At 33.3% G+C, this 12,039-nt stretch overlaps 1 protein-coding gene across 1 annotated transcript; it reads right to left on the bottom strand.

The window, feature by feature from the left end:
- Positions 1 to 877: 877 nt before the first annotated feature.
- Positions 878 to 10,280, bottom strand: LOC128155840 (sodium/glucose cotransporter 4-like). Its single transcript, XM_052817716.1, has 14 exons — positions 10,067 to 10,280; positions 9,800 to 9,871; positions 8,688 to 8,792; positions 8,352 to 8,411; positions 8,161 to 8,265; positions 7,508 to 7,613; positions 7,033 to 7,113; positions 6,640 to 6,854; positions 6,252 to 6,387; positions 5,862 to 5,969; positions 2,695 to 3,014; positions 2,365 to 2,586; positions 1,989 to 2,145; positions 878 to 1,707 (listed from the first exon to the last, which is right to left on the bottom strand). Exons 1-14 carry the CDS (start codon positions 10,142 to 10,144, stop codon positions 1,499 to 1,501), a joined length of 1,974 nt encoding a protein of 657 aa, XP_052673676.1. The 5' UTR covers positions 10,145 to 10,280; the 3' UTR covers positions 878 to 1,498.
- Positions 10,281 to 12,039: the final 1,759 nt, after the last annotated feature.

Below are 12,039 nucleotides of genomic sequence, written 5' to 3'. Positions count from 1 at the left end.
GATATACAGATAGTTTTCATACATTTTTGTGGTTCTACATGTATCTAGTGAATATACATTAAAATGTAGTAGGATAGCTAAGCTAAAACTAAAAATTCGTGCTTAAACATTTATGATAACGCATTGTTATTTTCTTTCCTGCAAACATTTCAATGAGACTTAATTAAGTGTTCCATGTACTAGCATTTTATGGCACTTGGTCTTTATTCTTCATTGAGATCAATTACCATTTCTTTAAATTGTGGGATGAATTAAGCTAAAAGCTTTCCTTTGGATTTCATAACCAACCCTAACCGAGTTACCATCGCGGTGAATACTTTAAATGAATATATGAAGTTAGCTTGAAGTTATCACGCTGTCTTATAGTAGGCCAGCTTAAGTTGTCTATTTCTATAGCGTAATTGGTATAGCCTGCAGACAATTTACTCGCAGGACCTGAGTTCGAATATAGCGGGGCCTTTCATGTTTAAAAATGGCGATACATTTTAAAAAATATTTTTTCCTCCATAAATTATTTTTTTCTGTCATTTTCAAGTCGTATGCATGCTAGAATTCCCTATCTCTATGGGATATATAAATTTGGGATTGCATACGAAACTTTACATTGAAAATTGTAATTGAATTTTGTAGTCACCATAGACCTTATATTGCCTTTTAGAGATTACATTTGTCTCTAATACATCCCATAAAATATGTTAAAATATGATTGAGATATCTTTAAGAAAAAATATTGTCATCAATCAGATAAAAATAAAAGGATAAATGTATTAAGAGAAAATGATCGAAAGAGAATCCTAACAGGCACGTAACAGGCACGTAGCATTGTTTTTTAACGTGGGAGGGGGGGGGGGGGCAGACTCATCCAAAAAATCTTGACAAGCAAAAAAAAAGCCACCAAAAGGGGGGGGGAGATAAAAATTTCTCCAAAATCTTCAAAATCCTAATCCGCTGGGGGAAGGGGGGGGGGTGTGGCTGTAGTATATCTATTACTGTAGTACATGTATATCTATGTACATGTATCTATAACTTTAATTTCACTCTTAGTTTCCTTATTTTCATTTAAATTATTTACATACTCCAAACATATGTAATTTGAAGAAAAATGGTTGCTGCTAGAAAACGTGCTACGTGCCTGTATCAATAGTGAAGTCAATGTAAAATGGAACAGGTTCTTCTTATGTGTGCTGCTGCTTCCATAAGCGGTACAGTCTAATAGTGCAAATCTGGTCAGTATGTACATGTATTTGTTCTATAATTACTGTTAAACATTCGAGGGCAAGTCGGGTTATGCTATCACAGTTGATATTTACACTGTACTGGCATTTTTTTTAGAAAAGTAAAAAATGTATAGATATTTAAATAATCACAATAAAAGATTTCGATCAATTTACTCATCCGAAAGGTGAAAAAACAATTTTCTCTAATTTCATTAGTTAAGTCTTTGAAAAGTTCTCTTTTTTATTTCGAAACGGAACGCAAATGTGTGGTTTCGTAAATTCTAACCAAAGTAAACTAGTAAAACAATAGTCAAGATGATGATGACAATAGCAGACGCATTCAGAATGATCTTCATCTTTGAGTCCTCTTCTAATGACGTCATCTTTCTTCGGATTTCTTTCAGTTCTTGTGTTGTCATTGCCTGCTTTGCATCCTCATCGATTCCACACACCCAGTTTCTACACTTAGTCTTTAGTCGTTGTTCTCCAGCTGACAAACAGTTCAAAAGATTTTTAACTACATCTATTGACAGAAATGCATATATATCAACTGAACTTCAAAATATTTTTTTTAAACAATGAACATAATTCTTTTCATGAACCTTCAAAAATTCATACAAAAGTTGCCACGACTGTGTCATTACATAACAACAATGGATCATAAAGTGTTTTATAAATCAAAACCATTATGCACAAAAAATTCAAGGAAAATAGCCAACACCACCTCATCCAAAATCGCGTTACCATCAAAACATAACAAACAAAGCTTACCTTCATCATTCTCAGTTGTTTGACCATTCTCCTGTATCTGCATAGTTTCAAATTCTTTTCCTTTTTTAAGGAATGACATATGAACTTCTTCATCCTCGTCGTCAGTCAGTTCCGGTTCTGCTTTATCATCCTTTGTCCACCATGTCAATCGATGAAGCTACAAAAGAGCATAAATTATTCTTTAGATTTGGATCATTGCTGCAGGATCATGGTCCGCAAATTACGTTCAACTGTATTATTCATGAAAGCCACGAAAATAAATGCCCACGAATTTCGATGGATATTACAACTGGAGATCGGTACTCCAGCGTAAAGAAGAAGCTCAACTTCTGAGGTGACATGTAGTATATACTAATATATATGATAAAAAGTGTACCTGCTTTTCCGTACGGGGTTGAGTACATAAACTGATGACCACCATAGCAATGGTTGCAAACAAAGCCAAAAGTGTTGCAAAGTGTAGAAAATCCACTTTGGAAATGATTTCCGGTCTTGCGTCCACTTCGTTACTGCCACATGCAGGTGCGAGAAAAGTAAAATCTAGAACCATGCGTACAAATCCCACCACGATACTCAGCATCAGTCCCCAAAACACGCCCTAAAAACAACATAATTTCATTGAATGCATAAAAAAATATCACATTGTACAATTTTTCTAGAAAACGGCAATACATGTATAACAACAATTAAAATCATTTCTTAGGACCTGTTCCGTTGTTCGCTTCCAAAATAACCCTAAAAGAAACATCATACAAAGTGGAGGTATAAGGTAGGACCTCACAGACTGCACGTAAAACCAGAACCGTCCACCCTGTGTCTGCTGTAGAATGGGCAGCCACAGTATACTGAGGGCTATAAGGACAAGAACAGTAACTCGTCCCACGATCATCAGCTCCGACTGAGAAGCTTTTTTGCGGAACTGGTGCCAGATGTCCAGGGTCATGATGGAGCTCGCACTATTCAAGATGGAGGTAAGGGTACTCATCAGTGCAGCCAACAAAGCAGCCAACATCAGACCACGGAAGCCTGGAAGGAATAAAAAAAAGTAATTATTTAACTTTCAAAACGATCCAATATTAAACTTATGGTTCACTAAAAGATATTATACTGTTCAATGACAAGAATTATGATTTAGTTTCTAAGATGTTCACTTTTATTACATCCACCATGTTGTGTATATAAGTATTTTGTTCCCCAAACAAGAAATCAATGTTATAATTAACTAAAATGTGACTTATATCACGATATTCAATTTGAGAATACCTCGTTTTTAAGATAGTGAGTCGTGTGGTACTTTAAAGAAGTGATTGTCTGGGCTTGGTAGAATATTTGGACATAGCTTGTTTGGAAAAAATCCCGAATGTTTACATAGGCATATTGCAAATTCATGTGTTTAAGAAAACTTTAATTATACACATATGACCTCCTTAAAGGTCATAATTAATGACTTTTAAAAAAAAAATAATACATAAAGCTGCATAAAAGATTATCAATCCCATGCCAACGACAAATTAACATGATTTCTGATTGCACAAACATGTGTTTTTGGTGAACAAGTCACAATTAAAATCCTTAAATCTTATATCTTCTTAAATAGTTCGTTTGTGTTATGGTATCACTTCATAGACGAATATGAATCCGAGTATTGTATGCTTTAGGTTGAACAAGAAAAAAACCTCAGATAACTTTAATTCCAAAATTATCATATTATGGGACTCTTTTGCAGAGGTAAATCATTAGTACATGTGATTCCCGTCATAACGCACTCGATGTATACATGGTAAACAACACGTGTTTTCTTGATTTTAGATTCATATCATAATTATTATTTATTAATTGTTAATAGATATTGAAAATAATTCAAGTGTAACTTTTACAAATTTAAGAATGAATTGTACAGATTAAAGTGTGACTTTTACAAATTGAAGTGTGAATTGTACAAATTAAAGTATGAATTTTACACATTTAAGTGTAACATTTACAGAATAAAGTGTAAATTTTACGATAAAAGTGTAAAATTGACATAATAAACTACAAACTTTACAAATTAAAGTGTGGTTCTTAAAGTGTAAATTCAGCAGATTATAGTGTGAATTTTAGACTTTAATCTGTAAATTCAACAGATGAAAGAGTAAATTTTACAGATTAAAGTGTGAATTTTACAGATTAAAGTGTAAATCTTAGGGTGTAAATTCAACAGATTAAAGTGTGAATCTTACACTTTCAAATGTAACATTTACAGAATAAAGTGTAACATTTATTGAATAAACTGTAACATTTACAGAATAAACTGTAACATTTACAGAATAAAGTGTGAATACTAAAGTGTAAATTCAACAGATTAAAGTGTGAAATTTACACTTTAATCTGTAAATTTTTCAGATTAAAGTGTAAAATTTACAAATAAAGATGTGAATTTTACAGATTAAAGTGTGAATTTTACAGATTAAAGAGTGAATTTTACACATTTAAGTGTAACATTTACAAAATAAAGTGTAGAATTTACGGATTATAGTGAAATTTTTCAGATTAAATTGTGAATTTTACAGATTAAAGTGTTAATTTTACAGAATAAAGTTTGAATTTTACTCTTTAAAGTGTGAATTTACATTCTGAAGCGTAAATTTTACAGATTAAAGTGAACCAAAATAAAAGAAAATTGTGGAATGCATATGTGGCACTAATACGCTTCCACATGTACCTGTACTTTAGTGTGTGAAAGAATATAGAATTGCATTAATTTAATTTTGTTCATTGCTTTGAAAGCATCGAATATCGCATCATTTGGCGTCAGGTACAAGTTAATCAGAATTATCGGGATTTTTATTTAACAAGTTCTATAAAATTATTTGATCACATAGTAAACTTAAGTTTTTTAATTATCTTTTCTAGATTATGATAATGATACAATTGATTAGCTTTATTGAAAGAAACAGGAAGTTTCATCTCATCGTATTTTATATATTTGTTTTGTAAATGTTAAATATTTAAACAGCAAGGCAAACAGGTTGCGCGATGATGAATAGATAATTACTCGTTAATATTCAATTAAATTGAATGACAATAATTTCTCTCTAGCAAATCTTTATTTTTTAAATGCACCGAAGTATCATCGCTTTTTCGTTCATATCAATTTAATGACTTCACACACAATTGTTCTTTTACAATCGATGATTGTGTTTTTAAGCCAAGTGTGTGTTAATCTATTTCTAAATTATAACAAATCTTTATTATTAACAGTCCTTTCCTAATAGGCTATGAACTATGAAGCATGGATCTCATTTCATTAGTAAATTCAGATGTGAGCTCGATACAGTATCAGTTATGGATTTAAGGGGTAAAGCGACACACCAACCTTTTTATTGATCTTTTTGGGAAATATTTTATTTATTTTGAGAAAAAAAACAGATCATAGATCTTAACATGTATGTTAATTATTTAAATATATTTATAGCATAAAAAAACTTCTTTTTTTATTTTTCAGATAGGAAAAGGTGTACTAGCTTTAATTTTAATTTTAATATATAAAAAAAGAAGTAAGTATTTTTAATTATTATTTCCATCTAACCTTGACCTTTGACCTTTTGATCTTTGAAAATCCTTAGTTACATGCCCCCCCCCCCCCCCTCCTTTCAACATGCTTACTTGATTACCCTGAACTTCAATTTTGGTCAGTTTATAATTTTTTGAAATTCAGGAAAAAAATTTAAGAGATTTAAATTCTACGAAAAGCTTAAAAGCTTGGATTGGGATTTCAATAAAATCCCATATGAAAGTAATATTTCTTTAATAGTTTTGTGTTTTACCCAATCGTAATAGAAATGCCAAAAAATCAAACGTCAGTTTTTTTTAATATAGAAAAACCATGTGAACCTTTTGGCAGTAAACGTAGAACCATGAGCGGATAAGCTATGTTGGTACATCCACTTTTGTTGTTGCAGAACGCCATGCATTTATCTGGATCAGAACATGCCACCTCCTCTGTAAAAAAAAAGTAAGAAAAATTTCACTAAGTAATGCAGAGAGAGAGAGAGAGAGACACACACACACACACAGACAGAAAGAAAGACAGAAAGAGACAGACAGACAGAGAGACAGACAGAGAGACAGACAGACAAAGAACGAGAGAGACAGAGACAAGGACAGAGAGACAGGCAGACAGACAGATAGAGACAGACAGATAAAGAAGAGAGAGAGAGAGAGAGAGAGAGAGAGAGAGAGAGAGAGAGAGAGAGAGAGAGAGAGAGAGAGAGAGAGAGAGACCTGTATAGAGAATACGACTGATCATCCCGGGAATTACAAACAACAGAAATCCCGTCAATTTCAGCACAGCTCCCAGCAGCGTCCCTGCTTTAGCGTGTACCATATTTCGGGCAGACAGTGTTCGCTGAACGATTATCTATTGTATATAATGATTTATAGGTTTAATCTATTTGAGAAAAAACACATTAACAGGACAAACTTAATATTCATTGCAGGTAATTCCTCGATAAATGCTGATTTTATTTCAACTTTACAAATTTTCTGGGGGGGTTTTCTGGGGCCAACAAGAATGATTATCATTGTTTATCTCATCTTCAATATGCGTACTTGTTTGCTTCATTAGATTTCTATCATTGTATTCCCAGTGAAAACAGGTACCCTGATATACCTGATCTTGACCCCATCCGTAAAGGCCTAAGGTAGAGAGCCCAAGTAAAGCCCCAGGCCAGGGGATATCCCCCGTTACAGCATCTCTGAAAATGTGGAACGAGTCTGCTGGAGGCACCCCACAGGAATAGTAAGAGCGATTGTACCTGGTCTCATTTGACATGGCATTCATAAATTTTGTTTCCATGGCAGCGTATCCTCCTACTTCAATTATCGCTGAAACAGGACAAAAAACATGAGAATCCGAAAAGTCTTCTGCAATGAGAGAGAGAGAGAGAGAGAGAGAGAGAGAGAGAGGGAGAGAGAGAGAGAGAGAGAGAGAGATGCTTCATCATTGTCAACATCATTAATTCTCATCATTTTTTACCTAGGGTGATATTACATGTATACTAACACATGAAGAAGAGTACGGTTGCACCAATGATGAGTATCACGGTTTGCAGGGTGTCTGTGTAGATGACAGAGGCCAAACCACCTGAAAGTGCAGAGGTTGGTTACATGTACTATACATGCTATAATTGACACGTTTAATATCCGAGATTCGTGAAAGTATTTGACAGAAAGGACAACATTCACGTTACTACACAGTATGTATATATAAAAGCACGACCAGAATTATTTGACTTTTAATATACTGTAAATTCCTAATTAAACGCGAGGAATTTATATCCGCGTAAAATCACGATTAAGCCTGTCTCGCAAATTCTAAAATCTCGCTTTTAATTTTCGGACACATGTAAACTACATGAAACTATGATAACATTTCGGCATTCGCGATTTGATGGAAAATCGTTGAATCGCGGAAATAAGTACTCGCGTAAAATAAAGAATCTACAGTATTTGATGCCGTTAACAATGATCATACATACCGACTGTGGTATATACAGCGGTGACTCCAAGTATTATGCTGACACATAAGTAGATATTCCATTCCAGCATTTGTTGAAGGAAGATTGCTCCTGTATAGATTTCACCCTATAAAGCGTGCAGTTTTAATAGGGAAGAGATGAAAAAATCGTCTCTTTTTAAGTGTGTACAGAAGATAGAAACATGTAGCTTAGTTTTTTTTTTAATATATCTATACCAGTTAGGGATCCTCATTTAATGTCTTAAAGTTGGACATTTTTTCTAGAAATTGATAGTTAGTTAATACAATTCATTTAACAAGCTCACATACATTTTCGAAAGGCTAAGTATACGTACATGTAATTCTGACATTAGCATCATAAGCCATTAAGCACATAATGATATACTGAACTAGAACAAAGACACCTGACGTTTATAAATGGATGTTTGTATAGTAAAAAAAACTTTCTGCGCTGTGCAATTTATAAAATAATTATAACTGTTACATCTATTATCATAGTAGTAGTACAATGCATAAAAAATATTTTTTTTTTACGTCAGGTGCCTACGGACCACAAACCGTGGCTTATGGTATGACAGCTTGCAAAGAGATATTTATTTAAAGGAAAACCTCTCTGTTTCGTCTAGACAATCGGAAAATTTAGACGTAACTTACCGAAATATTGCAGAGGATGTAGCCAAGGAGAGCGAGGAATGACACATACATGCGCAGTCGACGTCCTCCAAATCGCTTCTTTACCCATTCAGGTATGGTGTAGGCCTTTACAAACGGTGAATTATGTCATGTTTTGAAGGAATTGTTCGATTATCAAACGGGCATCCAAAAGATAAGTCATATTCACTTACCCCGCATGAAACATACACGGGAAGAAAAACCCAACCCAGTAAAATGAGGAAAAACACCGCCTATAAAGAGAACAAGTTAATGTGTGGCAAGATTCGTTGGATGATACAGTTTCAATTTTAATTGAAATATACACATCTTTCGGTAATCTTTTCCTGGCGGTTTTTTTTTATTACAAGAAACGGAAGCCTTTTAGTTTATGTTTTATGCTCACTCATTAAGAGGACATTTTACCTTAATATAATTTGATTGTAAGCCACAAAAATGATTGAAAAAATCTCTGTTTATTTTTGTGAAACGCCGTTATTTTGATTTCACGTTCTACAAAATAGCCTTACATGCCATTCATATATGGTGACAGCTATTCCAGATCCTGCGGCCGAACCAGCCAATCCAATGAACATAGGGGCTCCTATGTTACTTGCATATATTGAGGCACCGATCTGAAGGTAAATATAAAGTTTAATTTTGCAAGGCGTTGTTGGAATTTAACAATGAATCAAAGGGAACACTCTTTTAAGGTTGATTTTTCAGTTCGATCGATATTTCATAAACAAATTCTAAAGCCTGCTTTTCCGATCGGATACTCCATTGTTCATTACACAACTAAAAGTTTGAAATTTAAATATTTCGTATATTGATGTTCTTTATGGAAGTAAGTTATTTCATTATCTAACTCCAAGCGTTAAATACAAATGAGTAGAACGTTTTGATTTTAATTTTTCAAATATACATGTACAGGAGAAGCATTTAGAAAGTTCAACACAGGTGAATGGGTCTCCAATGTTTCTGCTATGTTTACTACGTATAGAGTATGGCGTAGTATCCCTTTAAATTCTGCCACTCGTGGAGGTGCTATTCAATACTTGTACATTTAATTTCTATAAAAAACTATGACTGTTGTGTATGATTTTAATTTTTTCTCCAATTATTGCTCAAGTAATGTATACTCCGAGTACTCAAATAACATATGCATTTTCTTCTGTGACGACTCTTTGTATTTGTCAATATATGTTTGAAAATAATAATAAACAAAACATATGTACAGTTAACTTTTATTAATGGCTACTAACAATCTTAAAAGTACACAAGCGTTATCCTTAAAATATCCTTTACATTTATCATATATATCGTTTTGCTTTTGCCTCTTTTTTTTGCAATTCCTTTTATGCTTATCACTGACAACTACGAAGTGTTCCGACATTTGAGAACATGGTGAAACATGATACGTACATAACTATGCAACCGGGCAACATTATCTATTCTAGTTTTTTTTTTTGGGGGGGGGGGGGGGGGTGGGGGGTGGGGGGGGATGAATGAATTGTGTTTTTATTTACAATATCAGTGATTGTACAAATTGTTTTTGTACCATACGCGGCTGTTCACATTAGGTAAAAGGTAATCAGTTTTAAATCTCTGATCACAGAGCTAGTGTCATTGAGAAACTCACCGGAATCCAATGCATGGTCTTTCCCGCAAGAAAGTATCCCTTGGCATTACCTTTGTTGGGTCTGAACGTTGACTACATAGAAAATGAAATAAATCAATCTAAATAACAATCAAGACTGAAAAGAAGAAATTTCAACTTAAAGGACTTAATTATTATTATATAAGTAAGAGATATAAAAAAAGTGAATGTTAGGAAACATTAGTAAGGAAAAAAGGTTCAACTTTCTTTCAAATTAAAAAGCAAGTAAAATTTGTTGTGCAACAATACCCATAATCCGACGGCCAGCACAATGCAAAAGTATACACCAAGAGTAATATAATCCTCCAAGAATAAGTTTTCTGCCATTTTTCGGATTGATAGTTTACGTTAAATTTTCTAGTTTCATTATTAACCACACGTCAAGCTGTAACTTGTCTTTTAAAATTCGGTACGTATTTAGTCTTGCTAGCCGTCTACTGTCTTTTGTGAAATTCTAGACATAAGTAAAATTTTTATTACGTATTTTATTCACAGAATTGTTTTGGTATAAACAAAGATGAAACCGAAAGTTCGGCAAACTTGTGAGATAGCTTCTATAATTAAATTCATAATGACAGTAAAGTGGACAATTGCAAAGTCACGCTACTTAAACGTATAACAGTGAAGAGTCCCAATAAAGTGCATACCATCCTAAAAACTTCTAACATATTATGTGAATTTGAAGAGAAGATATTTAACCACGAAAGTGAACTAAGTTGAAAGAAATTGTTTCTGCATATAGAATATTTACACATGTAAATAAATTTAAAAGATCTATGTCCAATTCTTCACCAACCATTGACCACGGGCATTTGCAAAATAAGAAATACAGTGATGATCAGAGAGGGACAGCATCCAAATTTACATATAGGAGACAGGAATGTGTTACAAGGCAACATTTTGAGAAAAAGTGCCGCCGAAATCAGATTTCCGGTTGTTATGACAGAACACTAGTCCGGTGTAATGAATAATAATGACCCCCGTAGAATAATGAACAGCGGTCATTTTTCGACCTAGAATAATGACCCCCTTTGCTGTAGAATAATTGGATTTTTCTGAATAAAAAAGGCCCTGAGGTCATTTTTCTTTATGTCAAACGTGAAGAAAAATGACCCCCATAAAAAAATGACCCCTGCTCTAAACAATAATAAAATTTGTTATACAGTATCCCGACAAGGTATCTGACTATGAAATTACTGGAATTTTCACTCTGTTCAGTTGATTTTGAAGTTATAAACACCGAACTTGTAAAGAAATCGCTGTATATATTTTTTTTTATATCCGTAGCAAACACACACACAAACACACTTATATTGCCACAAATTGTTACGTCTCTTCTCTCGTCGACATATGGCGGGAAAACCCTGCACTTTTATAGAAATCTGCTGATCTATACTTGATTCTTTACCATGAATAATTCTTAACAAAATATTATATAGCTTTATTACTTAAAGACGATATTTCATTTATAAAATGTATGTATACAGTTTGCTTAACTTTATATATCGCGATTTTACAATTGCATCAGCAACAAATTGCCAGGTCTGCACGTGTGTGTTTAGAAATCTGTGCAAATGGTGTTACTGTTGCAAAGTCATTCCGTAATTAAAAAAGAAAACAAATGAAAAACAAATTCATATATATTGAGGAAATAAATTGTGTGATAATTAACGAACAACAATCAAGAAAGAATAAGTGTTGTAATAATATAAGCAATATTCATTGGTGAATAAATTGTCAAACAAAGAATGATTTATATATTTTTGAGCTGGGGGAAAGGGATTTTTAAGGTGGAATGTTTATCTGATAAGAGAGATAACTTCTGTAGAAAATATTCTCACTTTGTTTCTGATAACTCCAACAAGGCAACATGGACAACAAGCAACAAGGGAGGCGGTACGTACTAGACCCCCAGTTTATGCTGGAAGGCGACATTTATTTTAATTCAAATTTTAAAAGATGAAATTTAAACGGAACGGAATCTCTATAAAGGACATATCTATAACCCCTCCCCCCTCTCCCATCCTCCAATGTATTGTTGTTGTTTTTTTTTTTCAAATATCTTATTTATATGTACTTGTACAGTCCACCAACAATACGTGTTTGATGGTTTAGGCCAGAGAATCTTTAGATGGACATTTTTTATTTCTCTCTTAATCGCTTGTTCACAAAGGATCAGATCAGATATGGGGAAACAAAATTAAGAAAAGAAAAGACAAACC

This window comes from Crassostrea angulata, chromosome 7 (genome assembly GCF_025612915.1).
Source record: "Crassostrea angulata isolate pt1a10 chromosome 7, ASM2561291v2, whole genome shotgun sequence".
In the NCBI taxonomy this organism is placed as follows: domain Eukaryota; kingdom Metazoa; phylum Mollusca; class Bivalvia; order Ostreida; family Ostreidae; genus Magallana; species Magallana angulata.
This window is presented reverse-complemented; position numbering and strand designations above follow the sequence as displayed.

Bases quoted from the DNA above. Each gene is read 5' to 3' on its own strand.
- LOC128155840 (XM_052817716.1), bottom strand. From the start codon at position 10,144: ATGGCAGAAAACTTATTCTTGGAGGATTATATTACTCTTGGTGTATAC. The intron at 8,793-9,799 runs GTGAGTTTCTCA...ATTTACCTTCAG, and splicing joins AGACCATGCATTGGATTCCG to ATCGGTGCCTCAATATATGC. The intron at 7,114-7,507 runs GTATGTATGATC...CTGCACTTTCAG, and splicing joins CGCTGTATATACCACAGTCG to GTGGTTTGGCCTCTGTCATC.